General features: G+C 37.4%; 1 protein-coding gene across 1 annotated transcript in view; it reads right to left on the bottom strand.

Annotated features, from left to right (window-relative positions):
* gnpat2 (glyceronephosphate O-acyltransferase 2) overlaps window positions 1-26,793 on the bottom strand; it is a 27,502-nt gene extending 709 nt beyond the window's left edge. Inside the window, 13 exon segments of the mRNA XM_056445392.1 lie at window positions 1-70; window positions 2,036-2,176; window positions 2,244-2,323; window positions 4,801-5,049; window positions 9,346-9,569; window positions 11,471-11,601; window positions 11,679-11,830; window positions 14,411-14,486; window positions 16,644-16,771; window positions 18,963-19,092; window positions 20,809-20,985; window positions 23,104-23,283; window positions 26,717-26,793. The exon segment at window positions 1-70 is cut by the window's left edge and continues 30 nt beyond it. Coding sequence (XP_056301367.1) covers window positions 1-70; window positions 2,036-2,176; window positions 2,244-2,323; window positions 4,801-5,049; window positions 9,346-9,569; window positions 11,471-11,601; window positions 11,679-11,830; window positions 14,411-14,486; window positions 16,644-16,771; window positions 18,963-19,092; window positions 20,809-20,985; window positions 23,104-23,283; window positions 26,717-26,728 — 1,750 coding nt within the window. The 5' untranslated portion in view covers window positions 26,729-26,793.
* Between the last annotated feature and the right edge of the window lie 105 nt (window positions 26,794-26,898).

Raw genomic sequence — 26,898 nt, 5'->3', positions numbered from 1 at the left:
GGATGCTGGAGGAAAACATCTTCTCCCTGAATGTCTGTGAGCTCTCTTCACACAGGTATCTGAACACCACCTAAACACACACGCACACACACATTAGTGATCCTGTTGTAGAAGTAGCTCAACAAACACATTCAAGGAAGAAAAGAGGCGGGAACCGGCAAACATTCAACAACTTTAATCGTAAAAGTAACACAAACAAAGGTATGTAAGCAGATAGAAACATGATTAACAGCATCGTGGAAATGTTGCAATCTTAAAGGGCACCTACAGCATTATGTCCCTTTTTGCAAGAAGTACAGTAATATAGGTTTCCAGTGTCTCTCGAGTGTGTATGTGAAGTTTCAGCTCAAAATACTACACAAATAATGTTTTATAACTCTTTGAAGCTGACCCTTTAGGCTTTGATTCTGATTGTGCTGGTTGTACTCACAAACTGTTGCCACACAACTGTGTTTATAAACCCCTTTTAAAGTGATTTTTGCACAATAGGTCCCCTTTTTAAAGTTAAATATGACCATATTTCCAGAGCAGAGCACATTTCAGAAAGTTTGCTTTTGCGGCTTCTTTCTCCACTTGTGGAGTAAATGTTTATGAGACAGATCCAGGACAGAGCGGCGTGCACCTCTTCAGGCTTCAAGCAGAATAACTTTTAGCATCTGATGACGTGATGCAGTAAACATTCTAATCACACCGGTGTGATCGCACGTTTCAGTGAACAGCCAATGCTGATCAACATCTGTGTTTATTGTAAGCGCCATAGGATAAGAAGTGTGTTCATTTTTTGGTTTTATTATTCCTCCACGTACCACTAGAAGGAAGCCCACAGTTTGGACAACCACTGAGCCAATAAGAGCAATGCAGACTCTTGAAAGATTGAGACTGGATCCTTAAATCAACCATTTCAGACATTTATGTGAGAAACGAGTGATGCTGCAATGTATATATGAGGAAATTAAAGTGTTTTTGGACCTTAGATGGATGTAAACCTATTAGGTTAATCTATTACACTCTAAAAGAAATGAGCCAACTTTAAAACCAATCTTCTGTCTCGCTACAATCCAACTCGCTCTTTAAGATATCAAAACTTAGGGCTTCTGGTAGTACCCAGAATAGCAAAGTCAAGTAAAGGAGGTCGAGCCTTCTCATTTATGGCTCCTAAACTCTGGAATAGCCTTCCTGATAACATCCGAGGCTCAGACACACTCTCCTCAATTCAAAACTAGATTAAAGACCTATCTGTTCAGTAAAGCATACACTTAGTGCACCACTTAGCGGGCTTCCACACAGGTTCTGCATCTTGTTTATATACACTATGAACAGCAGCTACGCTAATTATTTTCTTTATTCTCCATTTCCACCTGGGGATATTCTTCCCGAGGCCCTCAGACTATGCAGAGTCACTGATTCGATCCCAGACCAACGACGAGATGATCCCAAGGTTTCCATATCCTGGACCAGGCCGTATCCTGAGCAGCTACTGTGATGGTCATGGAAGAGTGGAGAACATGAGACTGATTCCTGTGACGCTCCAGAGACAGACGAGTCTTCGCTGAGGCCAGCTTCCAGCCTCCGCCACTGAGACTGCAGCTCTGCAGAAGACGTTTGGCCAGCGGAGAAATTAAAATGGTCGTGCCCAACTGAGCCTGGTTTCTCTCAAGGTTTTTTTTCTTCACTTCCGCCATTTAGTGAAGTTTTTTTTTCCCTCTCCGCTGTCGCCACTGGCTTGCATGGTTCAGGATCTATAGAGCTGCGCATTGTTGGATTTGCTCTTCAGTATTTGGACTCTCAGTAGTGATTATTAAACCACACTGAACTGAGCTGAACTGAACTTAAACACTACAAACTGAACTACACTGTTCCTATTTACTGTGACCTTTTATGTGAAGCTGCTTTGACACAATCTACATTGTATAAGCGCTATACAAATAAAGGTCAATTGAATTGAATTAAATTAGCATAACAGAGGCATTTTCACAGTCAGGTCAATATTGTTGCAAACTAAAATAATGAATTTTGTGTATGTGTCTACAAACACCTGGTAACTCTCAATGAAAGGCTGCAGAATGGCTTTGAGGAAGACGATGGTTTCTTGACCGCCGTCTCTCACTCGGATCTCTGCATCAGAGCGATCGATCACACCACACTGCTGTAGCAAACCACAGCCCTCCTCAAAGTCCTGAGAGAGAAACACACATTAGTAGCTTTGTTCAGCAGTTTTGCTTACTGCCTATAGTTTGACTCACCTGAACAGCTTGACCAGGAATGAAGACAAATTCAATGGAAAAAAGCTCCAGGAGAAACTTAAAATGATGGAAGACGCCATCTGGAAATAAACACTCAACATTTTTAATGTTTAAAGGGACAGTCTAGCTAAAAATATCACTTAAAGCCCCTTTTTACAAGATGTATTATAAGTCTCTGATGTCCCGAGAATGTGTGTGAAGTTTCAGCTCAAAATACAACACAATTATTGTTTTATAAGTCTTTGAAACTGCCTATTTTAAGCTTTGATCCTAATTGTGCCGTTTTGGTGACTGTCACTTTAAATTCAAATGAGATTGTGCTCTTTTCAAAAGAGGGCGGAGCTACAGAGGCCTATGTGTCAGCATAGTGGCAGATTCAAAACAGGACTAACGTTATCTCTATTAAAAACTGAATGTCAAAAGAAGTGTCTCAGAAGAAGAGGCTCCCGGAGAGAGCCCTGAGCTCATGAGATCCTCGAGCACTGGGCTCCCTCTTGTTAGCAGGGTGAGAGGGGAGTTTGAGCTCATGTAGACCTCATTGAACACCCCTAACTTTATTCTGTTAAATGAAAGATATATGGATGACTAAAGAGAGATATACAGCTTACTAATAGCTTGACTATGATGCCAATTGGTATCTTTAATTTACTTAGGTCGCTTGTTTTTGGACTGTGGGAGGAAACCAGGGAACTTTGTGACTTTAACCTTGCTGTGAGGCAACAGTGCTAATCACTGAGCTGCAGAGTCGCCCAATCTAGAAAGGAGGGGAGAACACAATAGTGTTGTAGGAGTAACAAAAATTATGGCAACACTTTACAATATGGTTGTATTAGTTAATGTTAGTTAATGCACTTACTAACATGAGCAAATAATGAACAATACATTATTACAGTATTTGTTTATGCTAGTTAATGAAAAGGTTGTTTATTGTTAGTTCATGTTAACACACGGTGCAATAACTTGTTAACAAGCATGGGTTTGGATTTTAACAATGCTTAGTAAATAGTAATTAATAATTATTAGTAAATGTTGTAATTTAGTAAATGTTGATCTATGATTAATAAATGCTGTACAGTTATTGTTTATAATTAGTTCATGTTAGTAAATACATTAACTAATGAAACCTTACTGTAAAGTTTGACCGAAAGTAGCTTATCTTCCCTCACAAGTTTGTACTGTCATTTATAGTGCTTTTTCAACAACAAAATAGCTTCCATTGCACAAGAGAAAATACACTCACTGGCCACTTTATTAGGTACACCTGACCAACTGCTCGCTTACGCAAATTTTAATCAGTCAATCACATGGCAGCATCTCAACGAATTTAAGCATATAGACATGGTCAAGACGATCTGCTGCAGTTCAAACCGAGCATCAGAATGGGGAAGAAAGGTGATTTAAGTGACTTTGAATGTGGCATGGTTGCTGGTGCCAGACGGGCTTGTCTGAGTATTTTAGAAATACTGGGTATTTCTAATCTTCTGGGGTTTTCACGCACAACCATCTCTAGAATTTACAGATATACCCAGTGAGCTGCAGATCTGTGGGCACAAATGCCTTGTTGATGCCAGAGGTCAGAGGAGAATGGCCAGACTGGTTCTAGCTGATAGAAAGGCAATAGTAACTCAAATAAGCACTCGTTACAACCGAGGTCTGCAGAAGAGCATCTCTGAACACACAACACGTCTAACCTTGAAGCGGATGGGCTACAGCAGCAGAAGAATACACCGGGTGCCACTCCTGTCAGCTAAGAACAGGAAACTGAGGCTAAAATTCACACAGGCTCACCAAAATTGGACAATAGAAGATTGGAAAAACGTTGCCTGGTCTGATGAGTCTCGATTTCTGCTGCAACATTTGAATGGTAGGGTCAGAATTTGGCATCAACAACATGAAAGCTTGGATCCATCCTGCCTTGTATCAATGGTTCAGGCTGGTGGTGGTGAAATGGAGTGGGGGATATTTTCTTGGCACACTTTGGGCCCATTAGTACCAATTGAGCATCTTGTCAACACCACAGCCTACCTGAGTATTGTTGCTGACCATGTCCATCCCTTTATGACCACAATGTACCCATCTTCTGATGGCTACTTCCAGCAGGATAACGCACCGTGTCATGAAGCGTGAATCATCTCAGACTGGTTTCTTGAACATGACAATGAGTTCACTGTACTCAAATGGCCTCCACAGTCACCAGGCCTCAATCCAATAGAGCACCTTTGGGATGTGGTGGAACAGGAGATTTTCTTCATGGATGTGCAGCCGACAAATCTGCAGCAACTGTGTGATGCTATTACGTCAATACGGACCAAAATCTCTGAGAAATATTTCCAGTACCTTGTTGAATCTACGGCACGAAGGTTAAAGCAGTTCTGAAGGCAAAAGGGGCTCTAATCTGGTACTAGTAAGGTGTACCTAATAAAGTGGCCGATGAGTGAAAAATTCTTAAAAAAAAAAGCTCCACCAATGAGAAAAATTAAGAGTTTTATATCAAATGTCATGAGGTTTAAGAAAAATGACTGTAGTTGACTTCCTGTCATGCTCTCGTAATTCTCACCTGTTCTGTTGCTTACAGCTGTTGCCATAGCGACTGCCACCATTGCTGGCCGTGTGAACACATGTACTGCTTGATTCCGGTAGGAGGCGCACATGAGCACAGCAGCAGCACGTCTGAACATGCCCTCCTCTTGAGTGACAGGACCTGGACCCGCCTCCTCCACTAAGAAGACACGCCCCTTCTCACAGTGCACTACTGAGTGGTGCAGGGTCAAGCTTGATGACATCACTTCAGAATCCGATAAGTGCTCTTTAAAAGCAAAGCAGAGGATGGTTAATTTTTATATGTAGACTCGTTTTATTCATGTATGTATGCATCTACATGTGTGTATGCACAGTATATACAGTAGGGTTGGGCGATGTCGACCAATTTGCCATCGTACAATGTCTAATTTGAAACATTGCGATGGACGATGGCATCGTTGTCATAGGCAGGGGTGAATTAATTATTTATAAATAATTAATTAATTCATAAGGAATTAATTATTTGTAGCCTACCGTTTCAACTACCTGACCCGCATGGTCTTTGTTTTACCCATAACCAAATCATAAATAATATAAGTTACACACAAATTACCACCTGTCAATCACTTTTTTGGTTGGTAATAAAAGTGCACAACCAACAGCATCAGAGGTTTTGCTAATATTACTAAGTACAAGCGTGAAAGCGAAAGATTGAAGCAGTGTACTGACGCTGTGACACGTTGCCTGATAGATTCAAAAGACCGAAGAGTCGTTAGATAGAGACAAGATTAATTAAACATCACGTTTAACAACTATAGTGAGACGCCGTCCAGCTGTACATCCTTGATAAACTGTCTGACGTGCACTGCTATCTGGGCTGACTGCTGGAACTCAGATGCTGCAGCGCATGACAGAGAGAGAGAGAGTGTGTGTGTGTGTTTTATGTGATGAGAGTTTTCAGCGGTATAGAGGGAGATCTTTTCAGACATTTTAAAACTAAGACGCATTAGTGTAAACGTGGCCTCAGTGTGTATTTTTTGCGAGCGGGTTGCTGCTGCGATAGGGGTGGGGCGGAGGATCGTAATGGTTATCAGCCATCGGCGATGGACGATGGCATTGTCTATCGGCCCAACCCTAATATGCAGTTAAAGTCAAAATGATTTCCCAAGTTATGTTTAACAGAGCAATTTTCACATTATTTCCTATAATATTTTTTCTTCTGGGGAAAGTCTTATTTGTTTTATTTCGGCTAGAATAAAAGCAGTTTTTAATTTTTTAAAAACTGTTATAAGGTCAATATCATTAGCTCCCTACAGAACAAACCATCATTATACAATAACTTGCCTAATTAACCATAAGCCTTTATATGTCACTTTTAGCTGAATACTAGTATCTTGAAAAATATCTAGTCAAATATTATTTACTGTCATCATGACAAAGATAAAATAAATCAGTTATTAGAGATGAGTTATTAAAACTATTATGTTTAGAAATGTGCTGAAAAGATCTTTCAGTTAAACAGAAATTGTGGAAAAAATATACGGGGGGGCTAATAATTAATAATAATATTATATATATATATATATATATATATATATATATATATATATATATTATATATATATAGGTTTTTTTTCTTAGCTATTGGTTTGATCAATACTTTATTTATTCGTTAAGGGTCATGAAACCCCCCTCTTTCAGTTAAGTCCACCTCAGAATTAAAAAAAAATAAGCTCATTATGGGCGTGGAGCTCTGCAGGCAGAGGGAAGAGTGGCGTGGCCAGCAGAGCAGGGGAGAAAGAGGGGAGCGAACAACTGTTGTCAGTTGGCTCACAAAATGAGACAAGCCGTGAGGAGACACATGATTTTATAGTTTACAAAGTTAAAATGCAAAGAAATAAACAGTAACAGTTTTCATATACACATAACCACAACTTATTTCATTATAAGGAGAGTAGTGCAGCAGGTCTCTTGCCTGGTCTATTCCAACCATTAGCCCTGCCGGTAATCTGGAGATTTTAAACATAGACGAACACTGTAGCACAGACTTATGTGATGTGTCTAAATGGAAACGAACTCTAATTCTTGTACAGCTCTCTCGAAAAAAGGCTTGCTGCACACAAATAGCTTTGCTGTATCGGCCCTGATAGCATCGTGGGGAAAAACATGCAACAAACCCCATGGATCATGGAAACAAACCAACAATCCTTCATAAATGGCTAAATACTGTGTGACGTATGCGGACGCGGTCTCTCACCCCGTCATTCTCACAGTCTCCGAGCTTGAAAGGTCTGCCTTGCCTTTGAAAAGCACGTGCTCTCATAAATAATTAAGAAGCAGAGTCTTCGCATAGGATAAGAAAACTCCGCTATGGATAATAATGAGAAACCGACGTGTCAACACTCCAGATTGGCGCTACGTCACTGATTCAAGGTTTTTATAGTTAACGAAAACGAACGAAAAAACTAAAATTTAAAATATTTGTTGTTAACTGAAATAAAAATAAAAATGAGAGTTAAAAAAAACATAGAACTAACAGAAACTGTGTTGTGTGCATACAAAACTAACTGAAACTAACTAAAATTATAGCAAAAACCTCCTTCGTTTTTGTCTTTGTAAATGTATTTAATACATAATCTTATTGTATGCCTTTTAGAAGTAACAACGAGTGGACATGACAGCAGCACGGTGACAGCATTAAATACAGAGACTTAAAACTATTACTTTAACACATTTGTGCCCAATTATGTGTTTTATTTCTGTATTAGTGATCGTGAACGAATCTTTTAACCGGATTTTCTAAATGAACCGGTTGAACTATTCATCAAACCGAACTGAATCATTTGAAACGAGTCACGTCTCCAGTAAGCACTCTTATCCACAAAGTAAACTACTTACTTTTTAAAATGCCTAATACCCCCCATCTGACTCGAAATAAACCAATATATACGGTCATTCAGTTATTAAAACAGTAACGTTACATCGAGATCAGATTTAAGCGGTAAACCAATAATATTGCGCATGCGTGATTCAGTGAACCGAACCAAAACCGAACACAAACAGTACATGACAGCTTGCTGTGATTGAACTAAATCAACAGCAGTGCGGGTAAACCGAGTGATTAAACGAGAGGATCTGGAGAAAAAAAACGTAAGTTAATTTCATAACAGAAAATTGTAATGGAGTTTAAATAAATGAATCATGATTCAGTCAGGCTGTAAAACTTAACTGTAAGAAACTTTTCAGATCACGTGAGGTTTTAACTGACTGAAAATGATTGCTGACTACATTATTTTGGTATGTTAAGTCCTAACATGGGAGGATTGTCACAAAAGATCTGGTTTGCGTTAAACATCTGAACTTCCCATCACTACTGTGTATTTAACCTCAGTAGTAGTCTTGCACACATATTGTATTTAGTGCAGCTATCTTGTGCGCTGTTGTATTTGAATTTGAGGATGGGTAGATGGTAAAGGTAGATGATAGTGGTCATGTGTCCTCTGAATACAGGTTTCAAAAAATGTATGGTTGAGTTTTTATTATACAATATTTATTCTGATGATTTTGAATCTTGCACCCAACAAATATCTTTATTTGGGAAAAAAATTAAATAAAACTAATACTGAAACTAATAAAAACTAAAACTAAGCATTTTTAAAATATAGAAACCAATAAAAACGAGTAAATCTACCTCAAAAAACTAATTAAAACTAACTGAATTTGAAAACAAAAAGTCAAAACTAAATAAAAACTAAAACCAATGAAAAATCCAAAACTATTATAACCTTGCACTGATTTTAATCCCGTCCCAAAAATGACTTTAAAGCCAGAAGATGAAATTAGCTGATAAAAGCTCAAAAATTATCCAGTTTTCCCCACAATTAAAGCTGACAGCTGCTAACGTTGTCTTAACTGATGCTCAACACACAAATCTGTTAAAATCTCAAAAAAAGTACTCCAGGGTTTCTTGAACCTTTAAGATTCAGGACACGGATTTAAGAAGGTCCACTGTTTGGCCCATATTGAACAGTCGTTCTGTGTGGTTGTCATGGGAATGGCCCTGAATGAGGGGTTTTGTTGTGTTCAGTCCCCCTGATCCCTTTCACATGTTTGGATTTCGTCCTAGATTTAAACAAAACTTCACAAGTGGATCACAATCAGATTTAAAGAGCCCTGGAAAGAGCTCATGAATATTCTCTCTGTGCAAAAGTGCACAGCTCAAACTATAGTGTTAGTGTTTGCTCTGTGGACTGCATCTGGTCTAGAGTTTATGCGGAAAATAATTGGACTCATCTTTCAGTTTGTAAAGCCAGGTGTTAACGGCAGGGGCGTAGCGGACATTTTAAAAGTGGGGGGACGGCTGTATGAGATCATATGTTCATATAATTATTAATCACCTGTTTCTAAATGGTCTGTCTCTAAAAGTGAGGGGGACGTATCCCCCCCGTCCCCCCCGGTTGCTACGCCCCTGATTAACGGTACACTCTCTATATCCTGCACTGAACTAATTGTATTATATGTAGCATTATGTAATACGATACAGGGCTTATTTATGGAAAGGCATCTCTGCATGCGTTCTTACTGGGCCATCTGAGACGGGCTCCAAACTGCAGGGAGATTCTCCTCAGCCACTGGGTTTTCTGGGTCAGCAGATCCAAATCAATGCCCTGGAGGTTCTGGAGGAGGAGCACAGCCATCAGGTTCCAGATGCTCAGGATCGTGTTTCTCTCCTGCAAACGGATGATCATGTGGGCAAGACCGGACACAAGATCCTGCGTCTCCTTATTGGGCTTCATGGGAAGATCTCTGTTAGTGAGACACAATAAAAAAAGAGTCAGCTGTAATACTATGCTACTAAAGCTGGTTTTTATATTGGTTTTAATTCCGATGCACTTGAGGTGTTTCCATCCAAAGATGCTAATTAAATTTACGCGCAAAACTGAAATATCAAATAAAAGATGTGCGAATAAAGCACTGTTTCCATCCAACGAGTCAAAGAGATCAGAATCGTCACTTCCTGATTAACTGCCGCCAAATATCAAAAGTAAAAACGTGAGACTGTAACTACATAACTCCAGAATTACTTCCCAAATATAATCCAAATATTCCTGATCAATGTGTACAATGCAATACAGACATGAACTAAGTATCATTGTTTGTGGAAGTGTCCTTTGATTGAACATTTTTGTGAGAAAATGCTAAACTTTTTATCCATGGTATTAAAACAGGATATACCCAAATGTCCAAAACTTTGTATTCTAAATATTTTTCCTATTACAAGCACTTTAACTCATTCAGATAAGACACTGTAAACTTTGTTTATTACATACAAAACTTATTATAACTTGTGTTTGGAAAAATACAGAAAGCCCGCATTTTGGACAATGGTCGCAGGAACTGTCTTATTGTTTGGCTTTAGAAAAATTTACTTGTATAGTCAAAAGAAAACCTGAAAAGTCAAAATTTGTAATCCCTTTGTAGGATTCCTAAAAGAAGCCGATACAAATCTTTGTATGTATGTATATACAGTTTAAGTCAAAATTATTAGCTCTCCTGAATTATTAGCCCCCCTGTATATTTTTTATCGCTAATTTCTCTTTAACGGAGAGATTTTTTGAACACATTTCTAAACATAATAGTTTTAATAACTCATCTCTAATAACTGATTTATTTTATCTTTGCCATGATGACAGTAAATAATATTTTATTAGATATTTTTCAAGACACTTCTATACAGCTTAAAGGGACATTTAAAGGCTTAACTAGGTTAATTATGTTAACTAGGCAGGTTAGGGTAATTAGGCAAGTTATTGTATAACGATGGTTTGTTCTGTAGACAATTGAAAAAATATATAGCTTAAAGGGGCTAATAATTTTGACCTTAAAATTAAAAACTGCTTTTATTCTAGCCGAAATAAAACAAATAAGACTTTCTCCAGAAGAAAAAAATATGATCAGACATACTGTGAAAATTTCCTTGCTCTGTTAAACATAATTTAGGAAATATATATAAAAAAAGAAAAAAAAAACCAAAGGGGGGCTAATAAATCTGACTTCAACTGTATAACTAAATTCAACTTCATGCCCTGACTTCTTCTTCACCACTGTCTCATCATGAAAACTACTTCTACTACTAAGTTGCCCCCAGTTGTTATGAATAATAGTATAATGGTGAGCACGTCAAGTGTGAAAGCCTCCATAACGAACTGCATTCCTGCATTCAGGAGATTTTATCAATATATTTCTAATCATAATAGTTTTTATAACACATTTCTAATAACTGATTTATTTTATCTTTGCCATGATGACAGTAAATAATATTTGACTAGATATTTTTCAAGACACTTCTATACAGCTTAAAGTGGCATTTAAAGGCTTAACTAGGTTAATCAGGTTAACTAGGCAGGTTAGGGTAATTAGGCAAGTTATTAATGATGGTTTGTTCTGTAGACTATCGGAAACATTTATAGTTTAAAGGGGCTAATAATATTGACCTTAAAATGGTTTTTAAAAAATTAAAAACTGCTTTTATTCTAGCTGAAATAAAACAAATAAGACTTTCTCCAGAAGACAAAATATGATCAGACATACTGTGAAAATTTCCTTGCTCTATTAAACATCATTTGGGAAATATTTGAAAAAGAAATTCACAGGAGGGATAATTGTGACTTCAACTGTTTAAGTTTGTGTGTTTATGTGTGTGTTACCTGGGTACCAGATTGTACTGTCTGTGGTTTATCTTTCCATTCAGCAGGTCTCTCACAGACAGCGGCTGGCCGAAGCACACATGCATGCAGCCGTAATCGTCATTCAGCACCGTCCTGGCCTTCAGCAAACCCTGCAGATCCACAGCAAGAGCTCAGCACAAGGTTTACTGATTCACATATTAAAACACTTGGTTTTATCAGCATGTACCCCTGTGGTCTCTCTGGGTTTGGGCACTCCGAGCAGCTCATGAGCCAGAAGAGACTCCTCCAGCACACGCTCATAGCTGATGCTGATGGGAACCAGGCTGATGTCAAATACTTCTCCTTTAAAAAACGGCTCCAACACCATGTGCATCATTCCTGTGAGGACACAGACATAATCTGAGTAGGCCTGTCTCGATATCTATTTTTTGTTATACGATATATTGCACAAAAACATATTGCCATTATTATTATTGCCATTTTAAGACCAAATTATGCCACTCATTTTATAATTCCAGATTGATAATACAATATTATCACAATGCAAGCACACTCTTCCAAAAAACAATCTTATATGAATATTTAATTTATTTATTCAGTCATTCATTTTCTTTTCAGCTTAGTCCCTTTATTAATCCAGGGTCTCCACGGCGAAATGAACCGCCAACTTATCCAGCACATCCCAAACCCACGCGAACGCAGGGAGAACATACAGAAACGCCACACAGAAACGCCAACTGACCCAGCCAAGGCACGAACCAGCGACCTTCTTGCTGTGAGGTGACTGTACTGCACCACTGCGTCGCCCAATATTTAATTTAATTATAGTCATTTTAACAACTTTTAATTAGGTTTTGGAATCAGAATATGAAAACGCATATATTAATTAAATAATAATAAATGTTAATAAGTAACAGAGGCTGCGATATCTGGAACCAGATCTATTTCAGTTGTCAGACACCCACATGAAAATATACTATAGTAATTTATAGTAAATACTATAGTGTTTTTTAAAACATACTGACACTGACACCTCCAACAGAGAGAGAGAGAGAGAGAGAGAGAGAGATGTTGCACGATCAGTTAAAATGTTGTTGGAATTGGTTTTTACATATGGGTGATATATATTGCATCAAGGTGACGCAGTGGCGCAGTAGGTAGTGCTGTCGCCTCACTGCAAGAAGGTCGCTGGTTCGATCCTTGGCTGGGTCAGTTGCCGTTTTTGTGTGGAGTTTGCATGTTCTCCCTGCCTTCGCGTGGGTTTCCTCCAGGTGCTCCGCTTTCCCCCACAGTCCAAAGACATGTGGTACAGGTGAATTGGGAAGGCTAAATTATCCGTAGTGCATGAGTGTGAATGAGTGTGTATGGATGTTTCCCAGAGATGGGTTGCATTTGGAAGGGCATCCGCTGCGTAAAACATATGCTGGATAAGTTGGCGGTTCATTTCGCTGTGGCGAACCCAGATTAATTAAGAGACTAAGCCGAAAAGAAAATGAATGAATGAATGAATGAATGAATGAATATTGCATCACCAAAAATGATTGTCCGTGTGTTGTGTGATAAGTCGATACAGTGCATCCAGAAAGTATTCATAATCCTTCACTTTTTCCATGTTTGTTTATGTTACAACTTATTCCAAAATGGATTAAATTCATTTATTTCCTCAACATTCTACACACAATACCCCATAATGACAATGTGAAAAAAGAGTTTTAGAAATTGTTGCAAATTTATTAAAAATAAAAAAGCTGAAAAATCACATGTTCATCAGTATTCACAGCCTTTGCTAAATACTTTGTTGATGCACCTTTGGCAGCAATTACAGCCTCAAGTCTTTATGAATATGATGCCACAAGCTGGGCACACCTGTCTTTAGGAATTTTTGTCCAGTCCTCTTTGCAGTACCTCTCAAGCTCTATCAGGTTGGATAGGAAGCGATGGTATACAGCCATTTTCAGATCTCTCCAGAGATGTTCATTAGGATTTAGGTCTGGGCTCTGGCTGGGCCACTTAAGGACATTCACAGAGTTGTTGTGAAGCCACTCCATTTATATTTTGGCAGTGTGCTTTGGGTCTATGTCCTGCTGGAAGATGAACCGTCACCCAAGTCTGAGCTCAAGAGCACTCTGAAGCAGATTTTCATTCAGGATGTCTCTGTACATTGCTGCATTCATCTTTCCCTCTATCCTGACCAGTCTTCCAGTTCCTGCTGCTGAAAAACATCCCCACAGCAGGATGCTGCCACCACCATGCTTCACTGTAGGGATGGTATTAGCCTGGTGATGAGCGCTGCCTGGTTTTCTCCAAACGTAACGCCTGACATTCACTCCAAAGAGTTAAATTTTAGTCTCATCAGACCAGAGAATTTAGTTTCTTATGGTCTGAGAGTCCTTCAGATACTTTTGGCAAATTCCAGGTGGGTAGTGGCTTCTGTCTGGCCACTCTACCATACAGGCCTGATTGGTGGATTGTTGCACAGATGGTTGTCCTTCTGTAAGGTTCTCCTCTCTCCACAGAAGAACGCTGGAGCTCAGACAGAGTGACCATCAGGTTATTGATCACCTCCCTGACTAAGGCCCTTCTCCCCTGATCACTCAGCTTAGATGGCGGGCCAGCTCTAGAAAGAGCCATGGTGGTAAAACATCTTTTTCCCTAACCTTCCCCAGCCTTGTGCCTCGAGACAATCCTGTCTCGGAAGTCTACAGACAATTCCTTTGTCTTCATGCTTGGTTTGTGCTTTGACATGCACTGTTAACCCTGGGACCTTATATAGACAGGTGTATGCCTTTTCAAATCATGTCCAATCAACTGAATTTACCACAGGTGAACTCCAATGAAGCTGCTGAAACATCTTAAGAATGATCAGTGGAAACAGAATGTACCTGAGCTCAATTCAGAGCTTCACGCCAAAGGCTGTGAATACTGATGTATGTCTTGTATATGTTTTTTAAATCTTACCTAGTTTTGGTGTGAGAGATTTCAGCGTTCTACTTCGTAATCCTTCAACGTAAAACTCTAATGGAGCATAACCCGTCTGCAGAAAAACAGGCACGGTGAGTATCAGCACTATGTTTTTAAGATATATAAGAGATTCTGTTGTATGATTTTTGGATGTTTTTAGAAAAAAAAGATTTTGCGTAAGGAAACAATCCACTTTGACTTCAGACTTTTTGACTATCAGATGCATTACATTGAAAAAGATCATATATTACACAGCAAAACTGTTTATAACTTTGATAATAACGATAAATACATCTTGAGGAGTAAATCAGTACATTAGAATGATTATCGAAAGATCATGTGGCAGATGGGAGAGATTATGCTGAAAATTCCTATATGAGGAGGCTGCAGACCTGGAGCCAGGCAGATCTAAGGCTTAGCCCAAGTAGGTATGAATGCAGCCCGGAGACCTCCAAGTTGGAAGGATTACATTGCAAGTAGACTGGGTTTAGGGTTGGTGTAGTAGACATTAATAAAACACAACAGGTTACTGTGAGGTTGGGTTTAGGTTTGGGGTAAATGTGGACATTCATAAAACTCAATAGGTTGGACTTGGTGTCATGTACAAGACATTAAATAAATTTAAAATTCCAGGAGGTTTGTACAGCCCCCTTGGAGAACAAGTCCCACCCACTTGGAGCTGACAAGCCTATTTGGAGCTGAATCCCACCTCCATTTATACCCTTCTTATCCAGGCAGTTTCACAGGACAGTTTTACACTTGTGTCATTCCTGATGTGTCCAGTAGGGGGTGACAAATATACAGCCAAATAATACATTTGAATAAAATGCAAAGTTAAAGGGTCACGAAACACCAAAACACATTCTTTTAAAAATGTTGACTGTCATATATGTGTCCCACGTTGGTAAAAACACTATTAGGACACATATATTTCACAAATAATTGAAAACTGGTTATTTTTGCTTTATTTCGAGCAAATTCATTTTGGAGGTTTGAAAAGAAATTTAAAGCTGTGTCACGGCCATGAGATCATTGTGTAGATTCCAGTAGATTCCAGAAGTCAGCGATCAATATCTTTGTTTACGTTTATTCAGATGGCAAATGTAGTTCGTATCGTCAGCAGTACTCTTTCAGTTTTTAAAGACATACCTTAGTCAAAATGATTCATTTAATGATTTTTTATTATTGTTTACAGTACGTTAATATCACTACAATATTATAGACTGAAAGATCCACTGTAAATGCTGCTCTCCAAAAGTAAACATGTAAACGCCTTAATCAAACTATTACCATCGTGTAGGATTTCGCTGCATTTTGTGACAGGATAGTCTATACACACATGGCTGTTTGACACTACCGAGTGCATGACGCCTCAACATTTTAGTGTCTGTAAAAATAAAAAATAGGCAGTTCCTTATATTATGTTTCATTTTATTGTTAAGATAGTGAAACAAGGTAGCCAGGGTGATGCGAATGACGTTATACAGTACACTGTTTTTACCTGACGTGTCTTCGGGAGTTTGTTATCCATATCAAACTTGCAAAGTCTGAACTAAGGGAAAGGGTGCAAGACTGAACTTTGTGCACTTACAAGTGAGGAAAAAGCCCCAATCAGATGAATGTCTGCAGCCACGCCTCCGTTTTCAGATGTCTCTGTTTCCCCCCATCCACACTGACACGGAGCAGCAGCGTTTTAAAACCAAAATGGCCTCTTCAGTGTTTTCACAACACTTCGTTTTCAAAGCTTGAAAACTCCGGCATAGTGTGGATGGATGGCATAACCACAGCAAAACTTATGCGTTTTAAAACTAAAATGTATTAGTGTAAACGGGGCCTCAGAGATTATTTCTTTTGATTGGCTACAGAACAAATCACTGTTTTCCAACCACTGTTTTCAAGCCACTTGTTAATTAAACTAATTAACTTAGTTACACCTTTTAAATGGCACTTTAAGCTAGAATATTGTAATATAACTAGTAAAATATCATGTACTGTCATCAAGACAAAATAAATTAGTTATTAAAACAATGTTGTTTATAAGTGTGTTAAAAAATCCCTCTGTCAAACAGCAATTGGGAAATGCTTGGGGAAAAATGACAATTTCACTGGAGGGCTAATCATTTTGACTTTAACAACATGTATGTTTTGCAAACTGCATTCTTTGAATAGTAGTGCATCATTATTTTATAGTAAAATTAATTCTAATAATAATCATGCACTAAATTCTTACCCGCACAATGGTTCTGACATATTCAGACAGCACTGCCCAGTACAGCTTATCAGAGCCGATGGCGCGGCGGATGAAGAAAGCTCCGGACCGCCGAAAGATCTCACCTATCAGCTTCATCCCCATCAGAGCTGTAGAGGAAATAAAGATGGACAGATTTGGAAAGAGGTGAGTAGAGATACGATTTACAACCACAGCCTGATGTTTTCAATCCATGTTTATTTGTGCACTAAGCAAATATACTGTATGTCTCTGTTTTGATATGACACAATGATGAGATGTCATCCATAAAGTTTATGGTTTTGGGTTCAAACTATTACCTTGTTATATTACTAAAGCTAAGATTTAAAGGGCACCTATTTTACCCCTTTTACAAGATGTAAGATAAGCCATTGGTGTCTCCAGAATGTGTCTGTAAAGTTTCAGCTCAAAATACCCATCAGACTATTTATTATAGCCTCCAGTACAGTGTAGCTGTTTTTGTATCCTGTGGCTTTAAATGAAAATGAGCTGCTCCGACGTGCGTGTCTGCTTCTCATCATGCGTTACGGCAGATAAACAGAAGTCAGTGACAGAGACACACTCAGACGAAGCTGAAAAACAGCTCATTAGTCAAAAATACCAAGTTTATTTCATATATTTGTGGTGGAGTTTATTCAAGCCTTTCTGAAATGATGAGTCTCACACAAATGCCGTTTGCAGCACACACACACACACACACACACACACACACACACACACACACACACACACACACACACATATATATCAGACCCCCTAGTTTTTCACGATTTTTTTTTTTTTTTTTTTTTTACAATAAAATGGCTGATTTTGTGGCAGTAATTCCAGAACTTTGCAGACAATTTTGCGATTAAAAAATAAAAAATAAAAAATGACACAATGACAAGTACACAAATCATAAAAATAAAGCTTCTTTATTTTGTTTTCTTGTCAAGACAAGATCTAAAACAGTAGGGATTAAGCCAAAGGAAGGTTGTATAATTTCCTTTGTCAGCATTTGACATGTACCTCACTCCGGTAATGCGTTTTAGGGCTTCCCCTACCGTAATACACCTAAAACACGGATTGCCGTAAAACTCATCGCAGTGAAGTGTTTTGATTTTCTCTCGTTAACTGCAGGAAAAGAGTTAAACAAATTCACTTATCGATTTCACACACAAAACGCCCAATTCGCACCACAGGTTTTCTAATTGCATCTTTGCTTTGACTTCACATGTAAATCACTCGCGCATCATCCGCGTCTGCTTACTGCACAGGCCCCCTCTCCATGTAATGTAATGATTGTGAGGGTGCAGGTGAGACGTCATTTTTCGAGAGACACTGAAATGCATCACGTTTGCTGTGTATGCAACATCAACGTCATGTAAAACTTTTAATTGCTGAAATAAATATAATTTGATTATATGGTTTGGAATTTGATGTTTTATGAGATTATTTACAGTCTTTGCGATTATTTTGCGTTTAATTAATAATTTTGTAGGATCGCTAAAATTTGCGACTTTTTGTCGATTTTGCATTGGATTCAGCAATCACGGAATCGCGAAAAACTAGGGGGTCTGATATATGCACGCGCATACCATACGTACTGACACCATGCGAGAGTGTTATTATAGCGTTAAGAATGAGAGATTTTACTGTTTTTATTACAAACAGGCTGTTTTAAAAACATTTTAAACTTATAAAAATCACAGCGAGTTGGAACAGACATTTGAATCCCAGTTTTTTTGCAAAAATTGTCTGTGGACATCTTTATACATGTTATTATAGAAACATGGCATCTGTCAATCAATTCAGTGAGCGGGGAAACTGCACTCCTACATCATGTTGTGGTGGCCTTAAAATCACTGGCATTTGGATCCTATTTTATTGTCAGGAAATTTTTAAAAAGAGACTTGGGACAGCTTACAAAAGTTGATTTTCATCATAGGTGCCCTTTAATGTAATCTGTGCAAATATAATACTTTCCTTTGGCCTACACTAGAAGTGTTCTGTTGATTCTGCTAAACTAGAAATACTGGATCTAAAACTGAAAGTAAAGATGTAAAAACAGGATAGAAATGTGGTCACTAAATAAACAAGTCAACTAAATAATATAAGCTAAACTAAAACAAAACCATCAATTTAAAAGAGAACTAAACCAATTTTATTAAAACATTCAAAATAATATAAAAAAAAAAAAAACTAAATAATGAAAAATACAGAACTGCAGTATCATAACCTTTGTTCGTTGTGATTATTTGATGCACCTTCAAAATTAAAAAGCACATGACGTGACTGGGATTGATGACTTTAGATACTTGCGAATTCCAGCTGCAATGACCGGGATGGAGAGGTCATAGGTGAACATGATGTAGGACAGAACCAGGAAGTCCACGTAGCTCCTGTGATTGGGCATTAGGATGACGGGATACTCCTGAATGGCCTGCTGGAGCTAAATGATGAACACAATTTGAATTTACTTTAAAGGTATAGTTCACGCAAAAAAAAAAAAAAGAAAATCCTTGCATCATGTACTCATACACTCCACTTGTTCCAAACTTCGGTAACACTTTATTTTGATGGTCCCTACTGCACATTTTGTTGACTAAAAGTTGCAATGCAACTAAATGCCAATTCTCATTTGAGTATTAGTAGACTGTCTGCTTAATATCTGCTGATACAGCTCCTTCAACAGAGTTTTAACTGACTAGAAGAAACTTTGGAAGTGCATGTCAACTTACTCTAACCCCAACCCAAACCTAACAGTCTACTTGTAATCTATTGAGAATTATTTGGCATGTAGATGCAATGTAACTTACATTTAACATAATACGTTAAAGGGACCATCAAAATAAAGTGATACCTGACTTTCTTTCCTTTGTTGAACCCAAAGTAAGGTATTCTGAACGATGTTAGAAACCTGTAACCATTGACTTCCATTGCATTTTCTGTTCTTACTAAGGTTGCTTCTGAAATTGCGTACTTCACTACAGTATAAACTTCCACTCCCTTTTCAGCAAACTCTGTTCTCTGATTGGTGTTGGCATTTGACGACAAACAAAGAAAAATGGCTTTAAGGAAGAGTGAAGATTTTTGGTGCGAGCGGGAAACGATGACTATGCTCTCATCCAGTTAGCCATGGGACGGGATAAGATTCTGAAGGTATGATAACCTTGCATAAAAACATCACTGTTTCATGGTATTGTGATCACTGCTGTAAAATATATTCCTTTTAAATGCATGAGTAAAAAACAAACACTTTTTTCCCCACTGAACACAATATATTTTATTTTAACATTTAAAATATTTTGTAACAGTAAACATGTCAGGCTAAATAATTAAAATAAATAATTTTATAATTAACTTATAATCATAATTATAAATCATTAACTTCTGTTGTTTTCTTTACTTTCAAAAACACTGATTTCTTTACAACTTAATCAACTTGACTGGGCTCTTTGGAGAGCTTTCTTTTTTTGTGGATATAAAGTAAAGCCACTGCACTGATTTCTGAATCGTGGGCTGCTCAGTAGCTTTTGATATGAAGGCTCCTTTTCTGCTAGGGAAAATGTGGCCCTAAAAAAACTCAATAAAATTTACAAATACCTTAGGAACGGTATAACAGATAATTTCAACGGTTTTAAAACCTTGACTTTTCAAAACCACGATAAACCTTAAAACCGGTGATCGTCCCATGCCTACATCCAGTGGCTCAAGAGTTTGTCACGAGGGCATGAATAAGATGTTAGTGAATGAAATGGCAGAGGTGGCCTGTTGCTTGACAATTTGAATGTGAAGTTGTCTGTTTGCATGCATTGTGTGAGAAATTAATTGCAGTTGAACTTGTCACAAAGTTAAAAAACGAAACACCCAAAATCACATATGGTGTCGTGAAAACACAAACTGGTGTTGCATGAAAAGTCAGAGCAAACTAACATCTAATGGTGACATAATGACATTAATCGAACTAACTAAAATGGAAACATAAAAGAAAACAAAGCAACTCATGCAAACAATTTAATCGTATTATTATTCAGATTAAGGCAAATAATTAGATTACTGATGATGTCCATGTAAACGTAGTCATAGTGTGGTAGCAAAATAAACATCGTGAGATTTGATTTCACACACAGACTTCGAATGAGAATAAATGAAAGCACTAGCTAACCCATGCGAGTCCATCCTCGTTCACATGTATAGAGCTGAAAAGTCTCTTGAAAACTTTGCTCAGTGCGAAGCCCAGCAGACGGATGAAACCCAGCTGAAGGTTTTGACTCATCTCGACTAATATTGCAGACGCTTCTTCTAGAAGAGCCTCGCGCGGTTCATCACACTCAACCATGATCTGTGTATGAGTGAGAAACAGTTAGTTATAACTTCCTCTGAAAACGCATTAAATAAATGAATCGTATGGACCCTTTTCACAAGACTGTTATGATGCATTTACATCTGAAATCCTTCAAAGTTTTTAATATTTCGATTTTTTTTTTAAATGTATGAACATTTATGTTTTTCATCTACACTACCTGACAAAAGCCTTGTTGTTGATCCCAGTTGTAAGAGCCCTAAATAATAACTTGACTTCTAGTTGATCATTTGGAAAAGTGGCAGAAGGTCGATTTTTCAGATGAATCATCTGTTGAACTGAATCACAATCATCACAAATACTGCAGAAGACCTATAGGAACCAGCATGAACCCAAGATTCTCATAGAAATCAGTCAAATTTGGTGAACAAAAAATCATGGTTTAGGGTTACATTCAGTATGGGGGCGTGCGAGAGATCTGCAGAGTGGATGACAACATCAACAGCCTGAGGTATCAAGACATTTGTGCTGCTCATTACATTACAAACCACAGGAGAGGGCAAATTCTTCAGCAGGATAGCGCTCCTCCTCATACTTCAGCCTCCACATTAAACTTCCTGAAAGCAAAGAAGGTGAAGGTGCTCCAGGATTGGCCAGCCCAGTCTCCAGATATGAACATTATTGAGCATTTCTGGGGTAAGATGAAGGAGGAGACACTAGATATGAATCCAAAGAATCTTGATGAACTCTGGGAGTCCTGCAAGAACGCTTTCTTTGCCATTCCAGATGACTTTATTAATCAGTGGTTTGAGTCATTGCAGAGATGTATGGATGCAGTCCTACAAGCTCATGATGGAGTCAGACACAATATTCATTCTTCTCCCACTGCAGCATGACTTTATATTCTATACTGGACATTATTTCTGTTCAGTGACGAGACTTTTGTCTAAGCAAAGTCAGACCTTACTGTCCTAATTAAATAATTCAAAATCAAGGCATGATCATATATTATTTTGGTAAAATAAGCAAAATCTAGAGGCCTTTGCCTTTCATATAAGTAGGGCCAGATGGAATCTGCGAACATTTTAAGGTTTATTTAATGTTTAAACTGCAAATCCAATTAGATTCACTTTATTTGGTAAACAAAGCAAGTCTCTCATATAATATATTTACTAAAAGACTGAATTTCAAATAAATCAGATGAATATTTTCATATTAGTCAATAATATTACTGAAATTAATTTAAAAACTGAATAAATGTAGATATTATACACATTTACTCAATAAATAAACAGAATTAATGATGGGCTAAAATCTGCGTAAATCTGCGGAATTCTGTGGAAAATACATATAAGCCATTTCTGACACCAAATGATAAACAAGAAGTCAAATTATGATTTGTTGTTTCTACATCTTGGATAGGCGAAAAGAAGTTTGTCAGGTAGCATACACTGTAAAAATCTGCCGTGATTTCAACGGTAAAAAACTGTAAAAATACTACAGTAAAAATCCGTAACCTGGTTAACTGTATGTTTCCTTAATATATAAGGCGAATAACCGTAAATGAACTTTCCCAGAATTCCCTGCATGGCACATCACTTTTTATGCCTTTCGTTGACTTTACTATGGATCTTTTTAGCTGTTTCCCCATCAGTGATGCACATTAGAGATTTATGTTGCATCTAATGTTGATAAACAATGTTTATTTCATGACTTTAATTTTATGTGTGTTACCATACTGGTGTTTAGTAGCTGTGTGAATGACACTGAGCACCTTCTATACACTGACACACTTTTCTGCTTGTGGAAAAAGTTGTTGTGATGGGTATTGGTTCATTATTGTAACTTTCTTATCACCACCTGCATATGGCTGTGTTAACGTGTCTAACTGTGTAACAAAAGATGTGTAGATGATGGTAATTCAAAATACAGTTCTCTCTTCTGGCTGCCGTTATCAGTCTCACACTATTTATTTCCCTTTTCTGGAAGTCTTGATAACACCATTGTGGAGGTTTCTCACCAAATAGGATTGTAAAAATATTATTTGTTGTACTCTCCCATTCACTGCGCTCTAATTTTACTCAACTATGACGACTTCCACTACTGAGAAAGCCGGAAATGTGAAAAAGGTCCATAAAGTGTTTTTCAGTCTCAGACCTCCTGTATGATGTAGTTCAGATACTGTGACTCCAGCACCGTCCTGTTGAGAGCGGCAGCTGATGTGGATGTGGCTCCTCGATACGGCTGAGGGTTGAAGGATCGGAAGGCGTGGCTTATGTCACTGCTCCGCCTCCTCTCCTCCAGAATGTCAAAGAAGCCATCAGGTGCTTCAGCACTCTAATGTAGACAATGTTATAGTTTCAGCGAAAAGGAAATCCACATACAGCCACAGTTTAGTTGCAGTTACATGTTAACTTTAACCAAAAAATATATATTTAAGAGACATTGTGAGACTGCCTATGACATTTTTTTACAGTTGAAGTCTGTATTTTTTGCCCCAGTTTCTGTTTAACAGAGATTTATTTCAGCACATTTCTAAACATAATAGTTTTAATAAGTCATTTCTAATAACTGATTTATTTTATCTTTGTCATGATGACAGTAAATAATATTTGACTAGATATTTTTCAAGACACTTCTACATAGCTTAAAGTGACATTTAAAGGCTTAACTAGGTTAATTGGGCAAGTTGGGGTAATTAGGCAAGTCTTTGTATAACAGTAATTGGTTTTATAGACAATCGAAAACAAATACTGCTTAAGGGGCTAATAATATTGACCTTAAAATAGCGTTTAGAAAAATATAAACAGCTTTTATTCTAGCTGAAATAAAACAAATAAGACTTTGTCCAGAAGAAAAAAGTATTATAGGAAATACTGCGAAAAAGTCCTTACTCTGTTCAACATCATTTGGAAAATATTTTTAAAAGAAGAACTGTATATAGTTTATATAAATGGACAAAAAATGAACATTACTTTAATAGTGCATTTGGGTCCATTTTGACCTGGAAGACATACAGTTGAAGTCAGAATTATTAGCCCCCCTGAATTATTACCCCCCCCCCCCCCCCCCCCCTGTTTATTCTTTTCCCTAATTTCTGTTTAATGGAGAGATTTCTTTCAACACATTTCTAAACATAATAGTTTTAATAACTCATTTCTAATAACTGATTTATTTTATCTTTGCCATGATGACAGTAAATAATATTTGACTAGATATTTTTCAAGACACTTCTTTACAGCTTAAAAGGCTTAACTATGTTAATTAGGTTATCTAGGCAGGTTGGGGTAATTAGGCAAGTTATTGTATAATGATGGTTTGTTCTGTAGACTATCGAAAAAAAAATAGCTTAATGGGGCTAATAATATTGACCTTGGTTCATAAAAAATTAAAAACTGCTTTTACTCTAGCCGAAATAAAACAAATAAGACTTTCTGCAGAAGAAAAAATGGGAAATATTTAAAAAAGAAGAAAAAATCAAAAGGGGGGGGGGGGGGGGCGAATAATTCTGACTTCAACTCTATATGCGTAATTTTTTTGTTTGTTTTTAATGCATGCATTTCAGCAAGAAAATTAAACTGAGTGGAAAAAAGAAGAAAAAAAATATATATTTTTTTTTTTTACAAATGTATTTTTAAGAGATATAAGCAATTTTGCTGCCAATCTGGAACTTTACACAAATAAGAGTCATAGATTACTGTAAAATTATGTGATTACAGTTTTAAAGAAATAAATACAGTATGGAGCTTTCATGGATTTGGACTTTTATAAGCAATCTTCAGAAAAAAAGTCAAAGTACTTAAACATAATACTTTTAAAATAATTTAAAATACATTGCACTCAGTCCAATGGGGTTATACATTCTTGATATATTATTTATATAATAATATATAGCATCATGGTTTGTTTGCCATGATAATGTTTAATTAGAAATTTTAAATACTAACTTTAATCAATCTAATTAATACAAATATTTTTTAAAGAATACCATGGTACTAAGATCCAGGTAAAATAAAAAAAATAAAAAACATTTATTTTTCAAATGTATATCATCAAAACATTTTGTATGTTTTGTAAATATGCCTAGGTATTTATCTCAAAACTCAAAACTGTATTCGTTGTCTCATGTTCATAGCACAAAACTGTAACATTAGATGCCCATTTTAATCCCCAAATAATGCTTAAAAATACTTTTTAGAAACATTAATCTTATTATTTTAGTCTTGAGTCATAAAATGTCCCAATCCCGCGAAAACCTTGAAACTGAAGTAAATAACATTAGTCTGGCTCTGAATTCATTCATTATCTTTTCGGCTTAGTCCCTTCATTAATCTGGGTCGCTACAGCGGAATGAACTGCCAACTTATCCAGCATATGTTTTAGGCAGCGGATGCTCTTCCAGCTGCAACCCAGTACTGGGAAACAACCATACACACACATACATTACAGACAATTTTAGCTTACCTAGTTCAGCTGTACCGTATGTCTTTGGACTTTTGGGCTACCCAGTGATACACACTGCGTCACCGTATCACCCAGGAGTTATACATTCTTGATATATTATTCAAAGCGCTGTCGCCTCATAGCAAGAAGGACGCTGGTTTGAGCCTCGGCTGGGTCAGTTGGCGTTTCTGTGTGGAGTTTGCATGTTCTCCTTGTGTTGGGTGTGGGTTTCCTCCGGGTGCTCGGGTTTCACCCACAGTCCAAAGACATGCGGTACAGGGGAATTGGGTAGGCTAAATTGTCCGTTGTCTATGTGTGTGAATAAGAGTGCATGGGTGTTTCCCAGTGATGGGTTTCAACTGGAAGGGCATTCGCTGAGTAAAACATCAGCTGGATAAGTTAGCGGTTCATTCCGCTGTGGCGACTCCTGATTGATCAAAGGACAAAGCCGAAAAGAAAATTAATTGAATGAATAATATATAGCATATATTGCCATGATTATTGTTATTTCGAAATTTCAAATGTCTAACTTTAATCAATTTAGTTATTACAAATTGTTTTTTAAAGAATACCACGGCATTAAAATCAAGGTTGAATAAAAAAAAAAAAAAAAACATTTATTTTAATGCATATCAGCAAAACATTTTGTATATTTTGTGAATATGCCTAATGGTAGTTATCTCAATACTCAAATCTGTATTCGTAGTAAGTTCATAGCACAAAGCTGCAACATCAGATGCCCATTATAACCACCAAATAATGTTTAAAAATACTTTTTAGAAACGTTAATCTTATTATTTTAGTCTTGAGTCAGTGCATGAGCCCATAAGTATGACTCAATCCCGCGAAAACCTAAAACTGAAGTGAATAACGTTAGTCTGGCTCTGAATGTAAACTGGTTTTCTGAGGTAAATCACTTTTTCAGTCTATGGATAAATCACTTTTACTTCCTTGCAAATTTTAATAAGAATTTCAAAAATAACTAGCCATAGATTTCCCTGAATGATAAAACGATATAATTCGAGTAAAGAAAGGCGATTATCACGTAACGCAACAATATTCAATGTTCGTTTCTGTTTTGTTGCTAATGTTCCGTGTTTTTCAACAAAGCAAGCGAAACAAAAAGTGAAACAAAGCCGTTTTTGCAGCGAGTTCATACCACAAAGCTGCATTAGATGCCCATTATAAAGTTAATTCCGAAAATTCAACACATTTCAGTTTATAACTTGGTTATACACGTCGTGTTTTGTTACTCTGCAGATACAGTGTTACATTGCGCGAATAAATAGACAAAGATATTTTAACAACAGACAGATCATGTTCATACCAGCGGCTCCATGTCCCACGCAGAAGCAGGTGTTTCTTCTCCCCTCCTCAAATGTGACGTCCGAGAAAATGAACCGACCGACCGACCGAGTCAGACCGAGGCGCGTGAACCAATGAGCGCGCGCACCGCGGGCACGCCTCCGTCGCGTGACCGGTTACCCCCAATAATCTCCCATCTTTAAG

The sequence above is a fragment of the Danio aesculapii genome, chromosome 20, assembly GCF_903798145.1.
Source record: "Danio aesculapii chromosome 20, fDanAes4.1, whole genome shotgun sequence".
Classification (NCBI taxonomy): domain Eukaryota; kingdom Metazoa; phylum Chordata; class Actinopteri; order Cypriniformes; family Danionidae; genus Danio; species Danio aesculapii.
The sequence above is the reverse complement of the archived record's forward strand: the minus strand, read 5'-3'. Positions and strand labels throughout refer to the sequence as shown.